The sequence below is a fragment of the Galleria mellonella genome, unplaced genomic scaffold, assembly GCF_026898425.1.
Source record: "Galleria mellonella isolate WM207_F2 unplaced genomic scaffold, CSIRO_AGI_GalMel_v1 utg63, whole genome shotgun sequence".
Classification (NCBI taxonomy): Eukaryota; Metazoa; Arthropoda; class Insecta; order Lepidoptera; family Pyralidae; genus Galleria; species Galleria mellonella.
Genome location: NW_026442130.1, coordinates 3,888,579 through 3,910,586, shown reverse-complemented (window position 1 = coordinate 3,910,586; position 22,008 = coordinate 3,888,579). Strand labels below are relative to the sequence as shown.

At 34.0% G+C, this 22,008-nt stretch overlaps 1 protein-coding gene across 1 annotated transcript; it reads right to left on the bottom strand.

Annotated features, from left to right (window-relative positions):
• Positions 1 to 136: 136 nt before the first annotated feature.
• LOC113522008 (putative phosphatidate phosphatase) lies at positions 137 to 12,775 on the bottom strand. The gene is made up of 6 exons (XM_052899931.1): positions 12,597 to 12,775; positions 8,616 to 8,767; positions 7,622 to 7,813; positions 5,249 to 5,416; positions 4,161 to 4,337; positions 137 to 1,783 (listed from the first exon to the last, which is right to left on the bottom strand). The coding sequence occupies exons 1-6, from the start codon at positions 12,664 to 12,666 to the stop codon at positions 1,679 to 1,681; spliced, it is 864 nt and encodes a 287-aa protein (XP_052755891.1). The 5' UTR covers positions 12,667 to 12,775; the 3' UTR covers positions 137 to 1,678.
• Positions 12,776 to 22,008: the final 9,233 nt, after the last annotated feature.

The window sequence follows — 22,008 nt, the reverse complement described above, 5'->3', positions numbered from 1 at the left end:
CATTCAATAAATATAATAGATCATTCAAGTAGCCAGAAATAACTAGGAAGGAAGACATTTCGAGGAAAAAATAGTCGATTTATACGATAGAGAATTAGGACATTTATTAGGTGAAAGAAATTAAATTAAACAAATTTTTAACATACTTTTTAATTCTTTATTTCTTTTTTCAATTAACTTTATCTACAGTTCATAATACAATACGAAAATGCAGTAAAACAAATTTGCTCATATGAAAATAGTAGGCGTTTAAGAAATATATCCTTATATCTAATAACATATTGATACAACATGTTCGTAGCGACTAGTATAATTAATGTAAAATATTATCATTTAAATAAAATAATAATAAAAAAATAAATAAAATATATTATTATTGTATTCATAATCATCATTCCATGTCCATTGCTGAGCAAAGGCTTCCTTTTTGGAGGGGTTTTGCCAGTAGTTGCTACGCTTGTCAGGTGAGTTGGTGATCGCAGTTAGGCTTTGGTGATGTTTCAAAAGTAATGCTGTTGCCTATCCCTCGACTACTAAATTCCCTTAGTCTCTTCTTACGGCACGCACGGGAAATAAAGTGGTGATCTTTTCTATTCGGGGACCACACGCTTATTACATATTTAATTATTATTTTTATTTAAATAAATATGGAATTATTCGTAATTGTACCAAGCTGGAGCCCACCAATGGAAGTAGCAGAGTAAACTAAAAATGATTGTTGAATTTTTTTTACTAAATTATTTTGTTTATTTCTGTATATACTATTAGTATGCTAATATTTAAGTAAGTTTATTATAGTATATTACAGCAGTCATTTTTCAAATATTGATGTATGATATTGGAATCGTGATAGAATCCAAAACGACGATATCTGCAAAAGAACCAAAATAATCGACATAGCCCGAAGGATGAGCAAGCTGAAGTGGCAATGGGCTGGTCACATAGCTTGAAGAACCGACAACCGATGGGGAAGAAAGGTTCTTGAGTGGCGACCGCGTACGGGTAAAGGCAGTATAGGACGATCCCTCCACTAGATAGAGTGACGACCTCATATGCATTGCAGAGAGTCAATGAATGCAGGTGGCTCAGGACCGTTCTTTATCGCAGTCTATGAGGGAGGCTTATGTCCAGCAGTGGACGGACAATGGCTGAAATGATGATGATGATGAAATTGGAATTAAACTAAATAATTTTAATTAATTGTTCAGTTTTGAATTTTTCTTACAAACTGCGCATCGACGTGGTCTATTTAGTACAAAAGTTTAACCATTAATTTTTATTTTAATTGCTTCTTGAGGCAAGTTATCCAGTTTAATGTACACTGTCACTGGGTTTCAGCTTAGTATAGATATTATCAAATTAGATTTTTTTTATTACACAGGGGGCTTAGGTAAACGTGCATACTGCTCACTTGATAGTAAGTGACTACCACCGTCCAACACCGGAAGAATTGCAAATGTGCTGTCGACCTTTTATTTTATTTATGTATTTTTAAAAACAAAAGTAATATGTTTTAAAAAGAAACGTTCTCTTATCTTATTACTTATTCTATGTATTTATAAAATCCGTACTCTTGAGTGATTTCTGGGCAATATAAATATATTTATTGAGAAATGAAGTTCCTAATTAAAATATAACCCTTAAGTTTTAAAATGTGTCTTAATATATTGTTTATTACTTAATACGATGGAGTATCGTGATTCTGTATAGTAAGTGTGACGTCATGTTGAGGCAGTGATTTATGTTTCTTCGTCTTCTGCACTAGATCGGTGCCCCAGGTCCACTGAGAAAAGAAAAAATAAAGTCGTTAATTATATACGTCATATATCATATTAGCCTTTAACTGTTCACTGCTGAACATAAGCCTCCCCCTTGGAGGGTATTCCAGTAGTTGTCACGCTTGGCAGGCCGGTTGGCAACCGCTGTTAGGCATGGGGAAAAGGATTGTTAGCAATGGAGTTTGACAGCCCCATTGCTAGCAATATACCTTATCAGGTCGACCTCCACGTGGTTCCCCCTGGAAACCATCGTGAACAATTCTTGTTGAATTCGTCACGATGGGCTAACTGACCTACTTCATCCTCATCTGTCATCCTTCACTGGTGCCCCGCCGGTGTATACCGATAGCGCGGGTGGGGTTATCATTCCATTATCATCCATTAAAAAAAAAAAAAAAAAAAACCGCTGTTAGGCTTTAGAGATGTTTTAAGAGGGACGCTGCTGCCCATGCCTCGTCCTCCCTTAGTTGATTTTATGCCGGGACCACACGGCCGTTAATTAAATTGTTATATTACATTTAAACAAACATATGAACAAACAGATAAATACTACATAGAATTAAAAAAATAATTTGACGTATATATTATGGATAAGTGAAATATATTTATTATTGTTATTCAATACTTCTAATATTGAGTTTAATTTAATGCTTTTTTGTACGATCATGCATAATTTCAGACACAATGTACATTGTTTTTTTTTAATAAATGACTAATGATAGTCCTTATTGTTTACTCCAGAAGATTATAATAGTAATCTTATTATAGATACAAACAATTACAAGAAAAGGTCAAACTGGGATGGGCTAACTCCATCATCCTCACCCATAATTTTTCACTGGTACTCAGCAAGTGTATATTGTTAGCGTACGCAAATAATTTTATTTTCACCTATTAAAAAATATCTAATCAAACCATAATTTGGTTTGATAAGATTTCTTTTTAACGTCGAGTGACGGCGGCAGGCATGCTATTTTGGATTCCAATTCGAAATGCGGGCTGGTACAAATGTAATAACAGTTTGCAGTGACGTGATTATTATTGTTTCGAATATTAATATAAAAAAAATTGTTGTGACGTCATTATTATTGTCATAAATTAATATTTCTTTTATTATTATCATATAGAAAGCATTGTATTCTCGAAAGAAGAATAAAATACGACAAACTTGCAATGGGAATGACATAATTATTTGAAACTGAAATAACCTAATATCTCTACTATAAGTGAATGTTTTGTACATGCGTATATAATTAAATAAACAAGTACAATGTATAATTTGTATAACATTTACTGATGCGGATCTAAAATGCGGATTTAATAAATATATTTAACGCTTATCATATCAATTATTATGTTTACATGTTTATTAGCGAGATAAGCACAAGTTCAGCAACACGTGTGACTCATTTGATCGTAAGATCGACACTAAATTAATATCTCATATCGTAATATGCGTACGCAGCATTTAACTATATATATATATATATATATATATATATATATATATATATATATATATATATATATAAATATTATTGACATGTGTTCTAGTGAAATTTAATGAAACAAAGGAAATAAATGTAAACAAAAGAATATAGATAAGTCTGCTATTGTACTATTTTTTTTTCTTAAGAACTATAGTTTGAAACTTTTGCTGTACAATAGTGTTACAAATAAACCAACAAACAAAGGATTGATTCAACGATAAGACAGTCTGCTGATGTCTAAAAAATGGATTAACTGATCGTATGCTTTGATATATATATCAAATAATAATATAATATTTAATTATAATAGTACGAGATAATTTAAACTGTACTGTAAATATTTATGTCGGCTTTACTCACGTGCCAGACTAGTTTCGAGCTGAATAGAAGTTCTTATTTATGAGCGTGGTTTGGGAATGAAACCTGAGAGCCTACCATGAAATGTTTTCCAAAATTCGGAGCCGAACGAAACACAAGTTTGATGTTAAAATTACATAATACTTACAGTTTAAAAACATTAGAAATATTAAAATATTATTCCTTTGGACTTTTATGGTAGGATTTGTGAGGAACGAAATGTTAATCTCCATTTACTGGGCCGTATTAGGTATGAACGAAAACACGAAATTGAGTCCGAAACTTCAGAATTTCATTTCATGGTAGGCCCTTTGTTATCCGGCGACGCAAGAACATGATTGCACAGTATTATACGATCGGCGCTGGTCGCGACATTACCGTGAACCGCGCTCATGAATGCGGGCTCTTATCTATCTTAAGTTTGAAACTAGTCGGGCATCCCCGAATTTAAAACGCGTGTAAGCCGATATATATAATTACAATATAGTATGACTCACGTTAGTTATTATTTAATAATTTAGACATTTTTCTTTACCATAATAATAGCACCAGCCAGGCCCATGAAGTAGCCAGCCAGCACGTCGCTCCAGTGGTGCTTGTAGTCAGACACCCTGGACAGCGCCGTGAACCAGCTGAGCATGACTGCCGCGAACTGAAGCGTGTGGCGGAGCACCCGAGTCCCACGCCAGACCATGCGGTTTTCTAAGTAAAGCTGTAAAAATATCACATTGAGATAAGTAATTTCTGATTTTGTTTCGCAGACATTTTTTTATTCATCTAGATCTAGCAAACAAGCAGACGCCCCACCTGATGGAAATGGTAACCGTCGCCTATAGATATGAGCAAGTACCATAGACATAACAGAGTATACTGTTTCGCCCATGACACCCCCCACGCGTTGCTATTCCTGAGGACTAAGGTGTTATTATTTATTTTATTTATTTAAATTCTTTATTGCATCAAAAACATAAAAATTAACAATGACATAATCAATCCAACTGAAATGCAGTAGCATGAACTACAGATCCAAATATACATATAAAGGTACAAAAGGCGGTCTTAGGCGCTAGGCCAATCTCTTACAGACCTTTGGTTAAAGGAGAACATATAGAAGTGGGTAGGTGGCGCAAGAGTGAATCAATAATCTATATGTTAATAAGTTATATGACTTATTAAGTATAAAAATATACTAATTATGACCACAAACAAATTTAGGATGTTGGTAGGAACATCAAGCGGTTAAATGTTCTACTGTGTAGAAATGGATCACCCTAATGACTGATTTTTTTTATTTTTATAATTGTATTAAAATCGATTTACAATCGGGGCAAATAATGGAATGAGCTCCCTGCCGAGGTTTTTCCGAGAGACTACAGCGTGGGGTTTTTCAAAAGGGGGGTAAAGAGGTTTCTTCAGGGTCGGCAACGCACATGTAATACCTCTGGTATTGCAGGTGTTCATAGGCTACGGTAACCACTTACCATCAGGTGGGCCGTATGCTTGTTTGCTACCTCAGTGGTATAAAAAATAATAATAATAATGTCGCGTAACATAAGTTCCTATTCTTTTGATTTCATTGAAACAGCTTCACCAGTTAAATAAACTAAAATTTAAATTGCTCACCGCCAAATAAATCATACTGTAAGCGGCCCACGAAGAGTGACCACTCAGGAACGACATCCTCATATCTTTGAAGAGTTCCGTCTGGTTGCCGGTGCAGTGGTACTCGTGCGCCTGGATGTACCGGTTCTGCCACTCTGGTGAGTTGCAGTCCACTGATGGCCGGCACAGCTGATAAATTGGAATATAATTATTACTCTTTTTTATTACCGGGATATGTTAACTGACCAGGATAAAAGGGATAAGGACAGGATAAGTAGCCTACGTAGCTCCATCCTATTTATAGTAGTCCTATATATAGTTTGTTTCGTGATTAATGGAATTAGTTTTTTTAAACTAATTCCATTAATAATTTATGTCTTTAGTCATTAGCCAATTGTTGTTACTTTCTATCAAATGAGGTGTTAGTTTTGTTTGCGATTCTAAGTTGCATAAAAAAATCAAGCAATAAAATCGACGGTTCATCCAAAACTTGTAACCATGGTCTATGGTTATTGCTAATTTCGAGGTTAAAGATTGTTCTTTTCTTAATGTCTTTTCTCTTACTTTTCGCTATATCTCTTTAAACCACAGCCACGCAAGCATATTTGATTGCATGTAAGAGAATAGAGGTGGTAATTATTAGTTTATTATTAGGTACTTTTGATATATATTATTTAATTATGCTCGAATTAAACTTACAATACAGGTAAATTATATCCTAGATTCATAGGTGTTTTGTTTTGTCTTATATATAAATTGGGCAAAATAAAACGCCTGGATAAAGTAGTTAAGAAAATTTTAAGATTATGTTACAAAAATGTCTTTATAATATTAACAAATGAGCATAGGATAAGCAAAAATAATAATAAAAAAAAAATACCTGATTAACATTATGTAATAGAAGCACAAAAGTAATACAGTCCTACACATTTTTTAAAGGCGGTTCAAAACTTGTTTAGACAACAAATCGAGTTTTATCTTATCGAGTAAATAATAATGATTTTTATTACAATATCGATCACGGAAGATTTTTTTATTACCAAGTGGCAACAGTGACTACAAACACCAATTTATATCCTTGTACGTAATCTCTGGTAATAGGTACACGATATGAATAGAATTATGTCGAACGTTATCAATGACACATAATATGGCTATTCGATATATGTCCGGCGGTCGATACACAAAAAATGCTTAGTAAACGACGGGACGGACGAGAAAAAATACAGAAACAGTTCGAGTTATATTGATAATTATCATACAGTACTGTTTTAATTATTTGTCTGTGCATGAAATCAATGTATGTACCTACTAATGTAATGTACATACTTTAATTTATTTATTTACTCTTGATTAACCACCACTTAAAGAATAATACAAAAATATATACATTACAATTAAGATGAACAAAGGCGGTTTTATCGCTAAAGCAATCTCTTCCAGATAACCTTTGGGTAGAGGAAAAAAAGACGGTAATTACTGGCGCAAGGAGTGTATCTAGTAAATCTATTGAAATTTAAAAAAGAAAGAAAGAAATATTTTTATTCAGGTAAATTTAGATTTAAGCATTTTTTGAATAGTAATTTTTTTCATTACCTTTATTATTATTCATATATTTAATTTATTAATTTTATTAGATTTTATCCGTGACTTCGTTTGCGTTTGACAAATTTAAAAAACAACCTATATCGTACTCTACTGTAAACATCTTTCTTTTTTACTACTACTTCTTTTAAACTACTTTTATATTAAATTTCAATACGATTAATAATCTATTAAGACGTTGCATTGCAGGCGTTCATAGGCTACAGTAACCGTTTACCATCAGGTAGGCCGTATGCTTGTTTGCCACCTCAGTCGTATAAAAAAAAAACATCAAGAGTTAATAAACAATCATTGTGAGATATAGGCCTCCTATTACCAAACAACATAAAAGAAAACGCCGACTTTAATCATGGCATTATAATTAAAATAATTAGTCGATTTATTTAAAATTTCTAAAGGATCGATCTGGAAGTATATTATTTTAGATTAAAAAAAAAAAGAATTTTCCAAATAGGTTTATAAATAACGAAGTTCTGAGGTCACAAACGTAAATAGAAATATAACTGAATTCTTTCTTTTTCAAGCGACTTCAATAAGGGGATTTTTATTTCAGTTATATTTTATTTTATATTTTAATTTTATATTTTAAACTGATTTGAATAATTCTTTTTTTTATATACTTACGTATAACCTTTTCTATAAATGATAAAAAAAAGTTTGAATCTGTAAAGGTTAGAAAATTTCTTAAAATCGGTGTTCAGTATTTTAGTTTTTAAATAGAAATAACTGGTTTTGAAATAGTTTTTTTTTTGTGATAAAGATTTTTTATCGGTTCTAGTTAATACTTACATCAAAGAAATGAGGCCGTGGTCTCCCAATAGTGTTCTTAGCTATATTGGCTGTCAATTCCACGAAACAAACGCCCAATGCAAAGGAGGCCAGCGCGCAGTACGTCCCCCGGACCCAGGCCGGGATACGAACTCCGAAACACATCACGTCATCCTGTTCTTTCCTTAATAGAATCCATTCGCAGATGATCATCTGAAAAGGGAAATCTCTTTAATCTAAAACTCATGCTCGTCTTCTAGAAAAAATCAAAAAATAAGATTTTTATTTTTACCCAAATTTTAGATATATTTTTTTAAATTGATATGATTTACCAGAGGGAGACATTGTACAAAAGTCGTTTGCTTGGGTACCTCTGGCCCATTCGTGTTTCAACCGTAAAGCAGTTGTGTTTGCATGGCTGTGTTTCGGTTTGAAGAGTGGGATATGGCAGTGAATTTACAGGGTACAGAGGAATAACACCTGAGTCCTCAGAAATGGCAACACATGGGGGTATCATGGGTGAAATATTGTAGTATACTCTGTTATGTCCATGGTACTTGCTCATGTCTATAGGCGACAGTTACCACTTTCCATCAGGTGGGCCGTCAGCTTGTTTGGCGTTCTAAGTTGCGTAAAAAAATAATAAGTGGAGCTTAGTCTATGGATAATGAATAAACTGAATAGATAAACAAATACTCTTTATTGATTTTTCTCTTCATAAGATTATTATAGTAAACTTATTATAAATACAAACAATTACAAGAAAATATAATATTTATATATAGAACATTAACGTTCTTTTTTTAAAATGAATAAATTCGTTTTAAAAAGTATAAATGTATTTGCAGGTGATCAGTAAATTTCCTGTTCGTGTTTAGTCCCGATAGTGTATTTAAAAAATGTGTCAACAATGCAACAGTTTAATATCAAGCGTAGAAAACTAGAAACTATAAGCGTAGAAACAAAGGTCCAGGGAGCTGTTTTAATTTAGAAATTGATAGAAATATATACTTACCGATAACATAGGTAAACCCAAGCCTACAATTCTTAGCATACTACTAGATACAGTGTCTTTCTTATAAGGAAACATGAGACTCTCATCGCCGCAGAAGAAACCGCGAGCGAATGGTTGCCATAGAAAGTTAGTTATGAATATGCATCCAACCACTGAAACAATAAATATTAATGAGTATGTAGTTGATTATCTCTTCAAATTAAAATCATATCAATATTTACTGCAATATCACGAAATACAATGTACATACATAAAGAGTGTATAGGATTTTATAGTTATTTCGTGAAGAACTTGACAACAATTAATCACGATGGTTTCCAGGGAAAACCGCATGGGAACCGACCTGATATGGTATATTGCCAGCAATGGGGCTGTTATTACCCATTACAATCCCTTTCCCCCCGCCGCCGCAAAAAGTAGCTATCACGCTCTTGGATCACCAGTAACCTCGATGCGGCCTGCTGCGATAGTCCGATCAAAATGCTTTGCATCCCAAATCTCGGGTCCCACGGGCCAATAGTTTTTATAGTAAATGGCAAGAAACAATAAGACCCCTCCATATGTATCTGAATTACCTAAATAAACCTGCTTAAATTTTTTTACCATTTACTTATATGATGACTAACGTTTCTAAGATTTGTTTCTCGCATCATTATGATTTGCAAACACATTTAATGGTGTCTCATTATGTATTTAACCATTTATTTAAATAGTTCTTCACATAACTGACTGCCACTTAGCACTAGTACATTGTTTTGCGTCAATTTATAATGATACTTATGTCACTCTTATGTTTATAGCGTTCATACTACATCTAATCATACATACAAATATCTTATTATTTTATATGGGATGGCGTGACGGTATGGCGGTTGCGTGAATTTTTAAATGACTTCAAAAAGCAGATTCTCAATTCGGTTATATTTTTTGTGTTGAAAGAATAAAAATCTAATAGCGACCCCGTATGAGCAAACGCGATTTCAAATGCATTATAGGGATTCAGTGGATGCAGGTGGCTTAGGACCGTACCTTATGGTAGTCTCTGGGGGAGACCTTTGTCCAGCAGTGGACAGATAACGACTGATATAATATTCATTTTATTGTATAGTATTATAAGATCTTTATTGTACATAATTTACATTGGAGATATTAAAATATTTAATTTACAAAGCTGTCTTATTCATACAGGGATCTTTTACAAACAATCTTTGAAAAGTTGAAAGTTAACTACAGAATATTCAAGAGTAAAAAGCGTTAAAGTTAGTTAAAGATAAAACTCAATAATACCTAGTTAAAATTAACCACGACTGTTTCCTGGAAACTATCGTGGTTAATTCTTGCTGAATTGTTTACGATGGGCCAACTGACCCACCTTCATCCTCGTCCTCACCTATCATCTATCACTGGCCCGCCAGTGTATATTGATAGCGCAGGCAGGGTTACCATTCCATTTTAACCCATTAAAAAACCCGTCTGCCAAGCGTGGCAACTACCGACAAAACCTCAACCAAAAAAAAAAAATGGGTCAAACCTACGTTTAGTAATAAACAATTAACAGTTGGTATGGTATATGGTAAAGTGACAACCCTCTCGCTTTATCTGAGATTTGAAGTGAAGAAGAGAGAGAGACATATTGACGGCATTATCGTTTCACAAAAGAAAGTATCGAGTGTCACTTCCACTCTGTCTAATTTATTCTTATGGTTTCACCATAAGAATGAGTATTTGTTGTTATGGCATAACGTTGCTTGTCTACAGATGTGTTGGGAACTTGCTTATGTAATGTAACAAAAAAATATATTACATTTTTTTTTTTTTTTTTTTTATAAAACTTAGAATGGCAAACAAGCTGACGGCCCACCTGATGGAAAGTGGTAACCGTCGCCTATAGACATGAGCAGTACCATGGACATAACAGAGTATACTGTTTCGCCCATGATACCCCCCATGCGTTGCCATTCCTGAGGACTCAGGTGTTATTCCTCTGTACCCAGTAAATTCACGCCATATCCCACCCTTCAAACCGAAACACAGCCATGCAAACACAACTGCTTCACGGTTGAAACACGAATGGGACAGAGGTACCCAAGCAATCGACTTTTGTACAAAGTCTCCCTCTGGTAAAACACATAAACATATTTTCGAACTGTATAGAATTTAAGTGTAGGTATTGTATTTATTTAAATTCAGCGAGCTTTATTGTTGCATATTTTAAATAAGGAAGTATATAATACCTACATGTAAAATACATTGCGTGTTATATAGAAGAAAATTATATAGATAGAGTATCGAGCCTCAAAAACGGACCAACTTTTTTTTAGCTAATTGACAAATTAGCTGTCTTTTTTTATCTGTGTTCTATATACTTATGCATAACATGTATCGACGTATTTTTTAACACATAAAATGAGTGTTTACGCATTTAAAAAATGCAGAAATTATAATACAGAATAAATGTAGAAGTTATAGAGGAATCATTCCTAATTATTTATCACGCAAAATTATATGAAAAAGTTGATTCGTTTTTCTCGAAGTATTTCTATGGAAACACTCTATCTGTATAATCTAATCTGATTTACATCAAAGAAACATGAGTCGGAAAACAATTTTGAGCTTCCCGTACTAACACGTCGCGTACATATATTAAATTAATAATAATAAAGGTAGTTCACTTCCGGGAAAGAAAGAAACAGAAAGCGCTGCTCTTGTATACTGCCCACATAGTACGCCGGTTTCTCTGTTGAGCTCCGAACTTCGATCGACTGTGCTAATGCCGTTAGCTTAGTTTGCCATCTCCCTTTAATCGATATGTATTTTGAGAAAAAAACAATCTCAATAAAATTAAAAACAATTTGAGGTTTTTTAATTTTTAATTCATGAAAATTTTGTCTTAATATGGACCGATAGTTTTATGTACCATTTTTTAGTTTTAATTTCACCTGTATAAATAATTTTCATCGTACACAGCTATTTTGTCAAAAGTTGACTGAAAGATATTGCAATATAGCATTAAATCCGACTTTCGCGCCAAACATTTGTTTATAATGTGGTCGATAAATAATAAATATATAAAAAGATAATAAATATATAAAAAGATAATAAAAATATGTCAATTATATTTTTTAACTACTTATTCATTTCTGAATTGTTAACTTAAATACGAGTCTGTAGATAAAATGAACAAAGGTTAGAATGTAAAATCTGGTAGATTTTGATTAAAATATCAACAGAAATAAAAACAAAGAAAAAAAAATTGTTTGTGATTGTATTCGAGTAATTAAAGAATGGTTTTTAGAATGTTTATTTTATAGGTGGGTACTCTGTGAATTAAATATAGCATGGCGTAAGTGAGAGGTCTCTAAAGCCATAGAAAAAAAAATATTGGCGCAAACTTAATTAAGTATTGATTGTGATCAAGTATCAGTTGGTTATTTATTTAATATACTATTAATATTATTAATGCGAAAGTTTGTAAAAATGGATGGATGTTTGTTATTATTTCTCGCAAAAAATACTGAATCGATTTCAATGAAATTTGGTACACGGGTAGGTTCTATCCTAACTTAGCACAGGATACTTTACGTATGAGACTCAAAATTTGTTGTTGTTTTTGAATTTTTGATTTACGAAATTTTTGTCAGAATGGGCACATTTTTAGTTTTACTTATCGTTTACGATTTTGATTTCAATTTGTATTCGACAAAATTAATAACCAGTTTTAAGAAGTCTGTTTTTTAATTTAATCTTTTTAAAAGAAAATAAATAAAATAAACAATATGTCATATAATAAAAAACATTGATAAAAAATTAGCAATTTTAATATTTATTGGATTAATAAAAAAATAATTAATTGTTTATTTATTTTGCTTTGTTATTTTTATAAAAAAAAACACGTCAAGATTGTTTACAAGTTGTATAACATACAGGTAAATCTATTTTTTTTTAAATAATAATATTTATAGAGTATTTGTAAAAACTTACACCCAGACAATAAAAGTAAATCCAGCACAATCTTCCTGAGAAGGTGAACAGACGCGTCTCTTTTCGACATCGTGCGTGTGTGTATTGTATGGGCACTGTATGACAGCGTGTATTGACTTTCACGGTAGCTCTGAGCCGGCGAGCCGGCGCGTCGCGTTTATGTAGTCGTCGACTATCGACTATCAGACATAGTGACCATTGATTATGTTTTATTTGATACGGGTGCAGTTGCATCATATTTTGTATTGTAATGAATCCATTCAGTCTTTTAGCCGACTGACAATAAAAAGAGGGTCATATTTTTGATGAATACGGTCTTGATTTTTTTTTTAAACGCAAGCGCAGTTCCGTGGCTGCAGAAATACCAATAGGACAAACATACCCGAACTGACGAATTTTGTATAATTTTATATATATATATATATATATATATATATATATATATATATATATATATATATATATATATATATATATATATATATATCAATAATAATATAGAAAACTTGGGAAACATTAGTCATTTACTTCATCGTATATGACCCATTTACTACAGCTGTGTAAACAATACCTATTCTTTTATTGTAAAGTAGTGTACCTAATGTCATAATCTACGTAATATAATATATTTTTAATGACAAAAGTCTTAAATTATAATAATAATTATATATTTTAATTATTACAACATTCACAATAGATAATAGTTGTTTGGTCACAAATGTACCTTATGTATTTAGGCATCTATTTTATAAGGCACAAATAAATAATTAATACTTAGAGGTTAACTTAAAGTAAAAACTTTTTTTACTACGAATACTGGCTTGTTGAATTCGCCTGGTAATATACTAAAGGAAAAAAAATGTATAAGATCCAATAAGTACGAGTAGTACATCGAGGTATACGCTGTAGGTAAGATACTGTTCTTACTTTACACTTTAGTACATTTTTTTTAAAGGAGGGCCTTTCAAAGTTGACAAATTTAAAAAATTTTAAATTCATAGTTTAACAAATAGTCTTTTCTCAAACATGCTTGGAAATGTGAGCATTATTATGACAATCTTCTTCGGGATAAATCAAAATTGCCGTACTGGCTAGATACATGCGGGCAGTGGCCGGCAAAATTTGTATAAAAATCCATATCTGTCGTGTTTTGCGGCCAGATAAATTACTATGTAAACTCATATCTATCCTGTAATTTAAAAATGGAATGACTTTTTACTTCGAAACATGGCTACCAAGGAGGTAACTAATAAAAGGTTTTATTTAAATTTCGAACTGGCTTGCAAGCTGAAGCAAGAGAAAGCTGAAAAAAAAAATAAAGGAACATTATGGCACGTGAAAAATTATTTTTGTTCGTTATTCGTCATTGAACTTATAAAGTAAAATTATGTTTTTGATTTCCACGCATTGTTTGAGAAAAGTACTATACAAGCCTTTGCCACGACTAGGCATTGATGGACTCACGTATGTGAGCCTCGGCTGCGCCTCAGCCCACATTTGCACGTTCGTCCATCAATACCTCAGTTGCTGGCCGCTGCAGTAATGTACTATAATTCTAGAAAACTTGGGGCAATTATGCCATTATTTTTGACTGTGATTCTAGAAATGTTATTTAGGGTTACGGTTGCAAAGTTTAAATGAATAAAAATGATAAAAATTAATCACATTAACCGAAAATAACAATAACGAAACAGGTTGACCAAATTTCTAGGTTTTTCTTAATTGCCTATAATTTTCAAACTGCATGGGATAGATTTTTTTTCTGATTTTTCTCATGATGTTAACAATCAATTCTGTTACCCCGTTTCGGCTTGACGTTGAGTTTTGGGACACCTTGTATAAGTCTACCTATTGTCTTGTAACAGCGATAATGTTAATTAGTGTATATTTTTTTATAAGTGATAATGAAATAGTAACATCACCCGCGCTATCGATATACACCGGCGGGGCACCAGTGACGGATCGAGACGAATTCAACAAGAATTGTTCACGGTGGTTTCCAGGGGGAAACACGTGGAGGTTGATCTGATAGGGCATATTGCTAGCAATGGGTCAAACTCAACTCCATTGCTAACAAGCCCTCCCCCCAACTAGTGTATATTGTAAATACATAGGCCACCAGCGTATAACGACAGCGCAGGCGGGGTTACCATTCCATTATCATCCATTAAAAAAAATACATAGGCCATAATATTAACTAGCGTGTATCGTAAATACGAGTAAATTATGTAACGTTCTCTATTATTGTAAGATGCTAATAATAAACATGTTATTTGACAGATATAAATATCATGCGTGACGTGAGATATGTTGCAACAATACACACACACGGACGTACATATATCGTCAATATTCAAACCACAGCTAAAAACAGGAAAGAACGTAGATACTCCTATTTTATATCATCACAGCTTCATCATCATATCAGCCCTTAATCGTCCACTGCTGAACATAAGCCTCCCCCTTGGGGGGGTTTTGCCAGTAGTTGCCATATTTGGCTGGCGGATTGGCAACCGCAGTTAGGCTTTAGAGATGTTTCAAGAGGGACGCTGCTGCCCATCCCTCGCCCTCCCTTAGTCGTCTTTTACATAAATTTTATATAAAAGAATTTATATTATATATATATTTTTTACTTAAATTTATTATATTAATATATTATCCAGTTATTTATCTATTTAAATTTATTTTAGTACAGTATTTACATTATTTACGTAATATTAGCAACCAACAAATTTGCCAGGGAAGTTTTCTAGTGATCTGTCCGGTTCGAGAGTAAGGACATATGGGTGAGAATACGACCCGGCCTCCCAAGTAACTACAGTGCCCGCTTTTCCCTTTTCCTCAAAAATTATCCATTTCTTTTTTACAAATTTTCTTTACTAATTCCTAAAGTCCTCCTCCTTTTTCTCCGATACTTTCATACTGTCGATGGCGGATACCAATTTCCATTCCCAAGGAGGGTTTTTTTCGGTCCCGGATATTAAACCAGGTTTATTACTTTATTAATGGAGTTTTTTATCTTGTTAATATTACACATGATCTTTCATCCCATCCTCCCAAGGAGGGTTGACGTTATGTAGGCGGCTAGTCGGAAAACTAAGGGAGAAGGGATTGTTAGTAATGATGATTAATACCTCTATTGCTAGCAATACACTCTATCAGGTCAACCTCCTTCCTCCTCCTAGTTTCCAAGGTAAACCATCGCGTTAAGTTCTAAGTGAATTCATCACGATGGGCTAACTGACCTGCCTTGTAATCCTCACTTATCATCCCTCACTGGTGCCCTGCTAGCATATACCGTACACAGACGTGGTTACCATTCTATTATCATTCATTTACAAAAAAAAGTCGTAAAACTAAAAGTCAAAACCTTCGCCTTGTATATACTGTATTTTATTTTTTATCAATAATTTATCAATATTTCTTCATGACCTATTTCTGTAATACCGATTATATACAGACAGATGATAGTGGTGATGATAAGAGGTGATAGCATGTCGTCATTCGGATAGCAAGTGATTGGCGCGTGTGGTGGGCGGAGGTAGTGAGATAATGTTGAGTAAAGACTACAAAAAATATTTATCAACAAACAATTATTTACCATTTTACTATTTTTTTTTAATGGGTGATAATGGAATGGTAATCCCATCCGCGCTATCGGTATACACCGGCGGGGCACCAGTAAAGGATGGTAGGTGAGGATGAAGCGGGTCAGTTAGCCAATCGTAAATTCAACAAGAATTGTTCACGGTGGTTTCCAGGGGGAACCACGTGGAGGTCCACTTAATAAGGCATATTGCTAGCAATGGGGCCGTCAAACTCCATTGCTAACAATCGCTTTTAGTTTTTAATAAATAAGGGTTCCCACCCTTCACTTATTTATTAAAAACTGAATAAGCAAGCTGAAGTGGCAATGGGCGAGTCACATAGCTCGAAGAACCGACAACCGATGGGGAAGAAAAGTTCTTGAGTGGTGACCCCGTACGGGCAAACCCAGTATAGGACCTAAAATGCATTGTAGGGAGTCAGTGGATGCAAGTGGCTCAGGACCGTTCTTTATGGCAGTCTATGGGGGAGGCCTATGTCCAGCAGTGGGCGGACAATAGGTGAAATGATGATGATGACTAGAAATCTGAATAATATTTAATAATAATTAAATTGTATTAAAATCCGTTTATTTGTTTTTGCATAAAAAAGTAAGTTTCATCCATGCATCATCACAAATTTGCATTTATAATATTAATAGAATTAAGTATCTGTTCCCCATTTAGAATTACAGTCGTGATCATATCCTTCCATATAAGTCATTACCCGTCCACTGTTGAACATAAGCCTCCGGGGGAAGGGATTGTTAGTAATGGAGACTAAAAATCCCATTGCTAGCAATATACTCAACAGGTCGACGTCCTCGCGGTTGCCCCTGGAAACTATTATGGTTAATTCGTGATGAATTCATCATTATGGGCTAACTGGCCTGTTTTCATTCTCGTCGATCACCCTTCACTGGTGCTCCGCCAGCGTATCCCGTTAGCGCAGGCGGGGTTACCATACCATTTTCATCTATCAAAAAAAAACATAAGCCTCCCCCTTGCGGTGGTTTTGCTAGTAGTTGTCACGCTTGACAAGCGAGTTGGCAACCGCATTTGGGCTTTTAGTAATGTTTCAAGAGGGACTCTGTTGCCCATTTTTCGACCATTAAGTTCCCTATATCACCTCTTACGACACCCACGGTACATACTATAAGACATATTATAAGACAGTTAAGTAAATTCAGGGTTCCGGCGATTAAATTATTAAAGAAACTAGAGCCAGCTCTTACTAATTGTAGATTATCGACATTGTTCTTTAAAATAGTGTGAGCATTTACAGAGATAATAAATCTTTTTCTTTTACAACACAGGGGGCAAACGAGCATGCGGCTCACCTGATGGTAAGTGACTACCGCCGCCCATGATCACCCACAACACCAGCGACATTGCAGGTGTGCTGCCGGCCTTTTAAAAAGGAATATACTCTTTTCTTGAAGGTTATGTTGTCGTATCGGTTCGGAAATATAAAAATCGTAGAAAAATATCTAATTTTTTTTTGTCACAAATTAATTCCATTCATGTTGTTTAAACTACTGAAATAACCGTTGTTTATTACCAACAAAATGTAAACAATATACTACGATGAACGTCAGTTCAATAACTTATATGGTTGATAAGGAATCACTTGACTGACTTGCGTTTGTTTTTGACATGTTTACCTCAGCATGGAGTTTATCCTTAACTAGTAGTGAGTATAGTGTTTGGTTGTTTGTTTGTTACGCTTTCACGCCTAAACTGCTTAATCGATTATGCTGAAATTTGGTATAGGGATAGATGTGGTACTGGAAACGGTTATAGGTTACTTTTACTTGCGAAAAATTTTTGTATGAAATTTTTTGTTACGTCTTTCGATTTGCTTCAAACTTTCCAGAATTATTGTTTATAATTTATATTTAAAGTATACATATTTCTATTTCAAACTACTCATTAAAGAGGCTTATTTTTGTAACTTTTTTATTTCTACCTGTACTAACAAATAGAATCGTTGAACAAAATCAGTATTAACGCGAGCGAAACCGCGGGTAAGAACTAGTCAATTTATAACTAATAATCATCACAAAATACATCTTTATTACTAAGCGATTATATGGTAATTACGTAGATAACTTCACAGAAAAGTTTCATTACATTACTTATTTTTTTTATACAAATAAAATAAATACCTGATAAATAAGTGTTGAGAATCTAGTAGTGGTTAAATGGATGTAAAAATACAGTCACATGCAGACTGAATTAAAAAAAAATCGGCCGTTAACTGTCCACTGTTGGACAAATCTTCCCTGTAAGGAGAGTTTTGCTAGTAGTTGCCACGCTTGATAGGCGGGGTGGCAATCGCAGTTAGGCTTTTAGAGATGTTTTAAGTGGGACGCTGCTGCCCATTCCTCGCCCTCCTTAGTCGCCACTTACGACACCCACGGGAAACGAAGGGGTGGCCCATTCTATGCCAGAACCGACACCGACACCATACCATAGCATATTAATTACATGAGTGCAGTATTAAATTGTCATTAGCAATAGATTTGGATTGAGATCGATGTTGGATTCAAGAGCTATCCTACTGTTTGTTTGTTTGTTTGTTTATTGATTATTATTATAATTTAATTGCTTTCTATTTGTATATAATTATTATTTTCTTTTGTTTGTTTTGTTTTGGTTTCTTTTTTCTTGTTTTGTGCGCTACTGTGTGGGCCGCATGCTTCTTCGATTAAATCATTTCTTTCTTTCTTTCTTTCTAAATATTTTAGATAAATCAAAACTAAACTTAAACTTCATATGGATTTAAGTAAAATTCTAACTGAAGAGCCCCGCTAAAAATCAGCGCTGTACCTTTGCGGCTGCTGCATAAAACTGAGCGTGAACTGTTTCAGCAAACATGGGGTCTAATTGACTCATTGTTAGCAATACCGCGTGGAGATCGACCTGACCCTATCAGGTCGATCTCCACGCGGTTCCACCTGGAAACCGTCGTGGTTTATTCTAGTGATATTCGTCACGATGGGCTAACTGACATGCCTTTTTATTCTCACCTATCATACCTTACATAACATAACATAGCAGCCTAAGTTAAATAAAAAACTAAAGAAAAAACCCTCCTTTTTGCTTCTATAGTCGAGTAATAACTCACACAACTAAGGCAAATTTAATGACCTCATTACGATTAACATGTACGTACTTACACTAGTATAAATAAGTAAATTATTATTATTATTAGTATAGTTTTTTCTTTTGTTTTGACTCAGTAATTGCATTTCCAGTGTGTATGTAAGTAAGCTGTAATATAACATAGTAAGCTTAGTTAAAAAATCATAACCCTCCTTTTTGCTTCCATAGTCGAGTAATAACTCACACAACTAAGGCAAATTTAATGACCTTATTGAGATATAACGAAACATTATATATAGTGCTGTTTTTATTCGGACATATACAAAAAAGCATTACCCTCCTTTTTTGATAATGGGATAATAAAACGTGCTCCGCCAGTGTATCCTGATAACGCAGGCGGGGTTACCATTCCATTATCATGTTTTAAAATAAAAAATTGGCTCCTTTACATAGTGAAGTAAGGGTATAAGTTTAGTTTAACACACAATGTTATTGCAAGCGACCTCTATTTTGGATATAAACTTAAACGTTTGATAAACAGTGATAGTTAGTTTATGTTTATTTGTCTAACTCGCGACGGAATTCTAAAATTGTACAATGAAATGACTTTTGAACTTATCGATAATATGCTACGTATTTTAATAGAACCCGTACTTAGTTTACGCAAGATAAACATTCCGTTACATTATTGTATAAGCATGTGCAGTATCAAAGTGCAAAGTACAGTTTTGTTATCCTATTATCAAAAAAGGAGGGTAATGCTTTTTGTATGTATGTATTTCCTAATAAGAATATCACTAAGCATAATATTTTGTTACTATTAATGAGGTCATTAAATTTGCTACGAACAGTATCCAAGTGTGCCTCGACGATCACTCTTGGGCAGCGGCCCCATTCTATTTTTTTTTTTTATTTTTCACCATGATGATGGGTTACCTTTGCGTTGTTAGCCGTGTAAGCTTCTATGGTACACGTGTCCGCCTCTCACGTGAGCTTGATGGTCTGCTTGGACGTAAGGTTGGATTTTTTATTATTATTATTGATTTTACTTAAATATCTTTCATGTATGGATATAGTCATGTTATAATTTTATTGTATTTATGACTAAAATTAGTAATGATATGGTCAATTGTAGGTATTTATTAACAATTTATTATAGTTTTCCTTCTATATTTACATTACCGAAATGGAATAAAAATAAATACACCTCTGATGACTTGAAGAAGAGGAAATATCGAATGGAAATACTCAATATTTATGTTAATGTCAAAGTGGTTGAAGATATGAGAATAGAAGTCATTCATTTTCGATTTTTATGAGTGAATTATATTTATTTCTCGTTTTTGCAAACAAGCAGAGAGTCCACTTCAGACGTAGGAAAAGTGGTTACCGTTACTTGTATATTTTTTTTAAAGCATGACAATGAAATCTCCTGAAACCATCGTGCTGAATTCCGGGTGTATTCATCACGATGGGCTGACTTGCCTTTTCATTCTTACCTATCACCCCTCACTGGTGCCCCGCAAGCGAATACCGTTAGCGCGGGCGGTGCTACTATTCTATTACCGATACGACAACATAACCTTCAAGAAAAGAGCATATTCCCTTTTAAAAGACTGGCAACACACCTGCAATGCCGCTGGTGTTGTGGGTGACCATGGCGGCGGCGGCGGCGGTAGTCACTTACCATTAGGTGAGCCGCATGATAGTTTGCCCCCAGTGTTGTAAAAAAAAAATTATCATCCACTAAAAAAAAAAACATTACCACTGTTTATTTGGGTAAAAATGAACCACATGTATTTCTGTCATATAAGTTTTTTTTAAGTCACTAGCTTTTACTGGCCGCTTTGTCCCTTTGTCCGCGTGACCGGGATATGTTAACTGATCGAAATAAAAAGTGGCCTATATCCTTCTCCATCATATAAATATGTGTATACCAAATTCCATAGTGATTGGTTAAACCGTTAAGGCGCTATAAGGAAACAAATAAACAAACTCATTTTTACAGGGGGAAGGATTGTTAGTAATGGGGTCTAATTTTCCCATTACTCTATCAGGTTGACCTCCACGTGGTTCCCCCTGGAAATTACCATGGTTAATTCTAGTAGATTGGTCTTGAGGGGCTAACTGACCTGCATTCATCGTCCCTTATCATCCCTCACTGGTGTCCCACCAGCGTATACCGACAGCGCAGGCGGGGTTACCATTCCATTATCACCCATTAAAAAAAACTCATTTTTACATTTATAATATTGGTAAGGATACCAACATACTGGTGGAAGACTTTGTACAAAAATAATGTGTGGGTACCTTTATCACACTCGTGTTTCTGATAGTCACTTTCCGTTAGTATGTTTATACTTCCAAATTGTATTGATAAAAAAATACAGTTGGGTTTTTTATCACTGTCGCATCCACTTGTTTGGACTCGATTGGAGATGTCATATAGATAGATAGATAGATACTTTTTATTGTTTCCTCCAAAAGATTATAATAGTAAACTATATATTTATTAAATTTAAACCTTTTTAATCAGCAACTATTTTTTAGATATGACTAACTGACGAGACGAGACGCTGAGCCGGAAAGCGCCGTACGTCCACAGAAGAAGAGTTCCGGATGCAGTCGAAACAATTGTCGGTAACGACATAGTTTATAAAATTTCTCGTTATACATGTCCATTGTATCATATCAGCTGTTACCTGTCCACTGCTGAACAT

Bases quoted from the DNA above. Each gene is read 5' to 3' on its own strand.
- LOC113522008 (XM_052899931.1), bottom strand. From the start codon at position 12,666: ATGTCGAAAAGAGACGCGTCTGTTCACCTTCTCAGGAAGATTGTGCTG. The intron at 7,814-8,615 runs GTAAGTATATAT...TTCCCTTTTCAG, and splicing joins TGGGTTTACCTATGTTATCG to ATGATCATCTGCGAATGGAT. The intron at 1,784-4,160 runs GTAAAGAAAAAT...TTCTTTTCTCAG, and splicing joins TGGCTGGTGCTATTATTATG to TGGACCTGGGGCACCGATCT.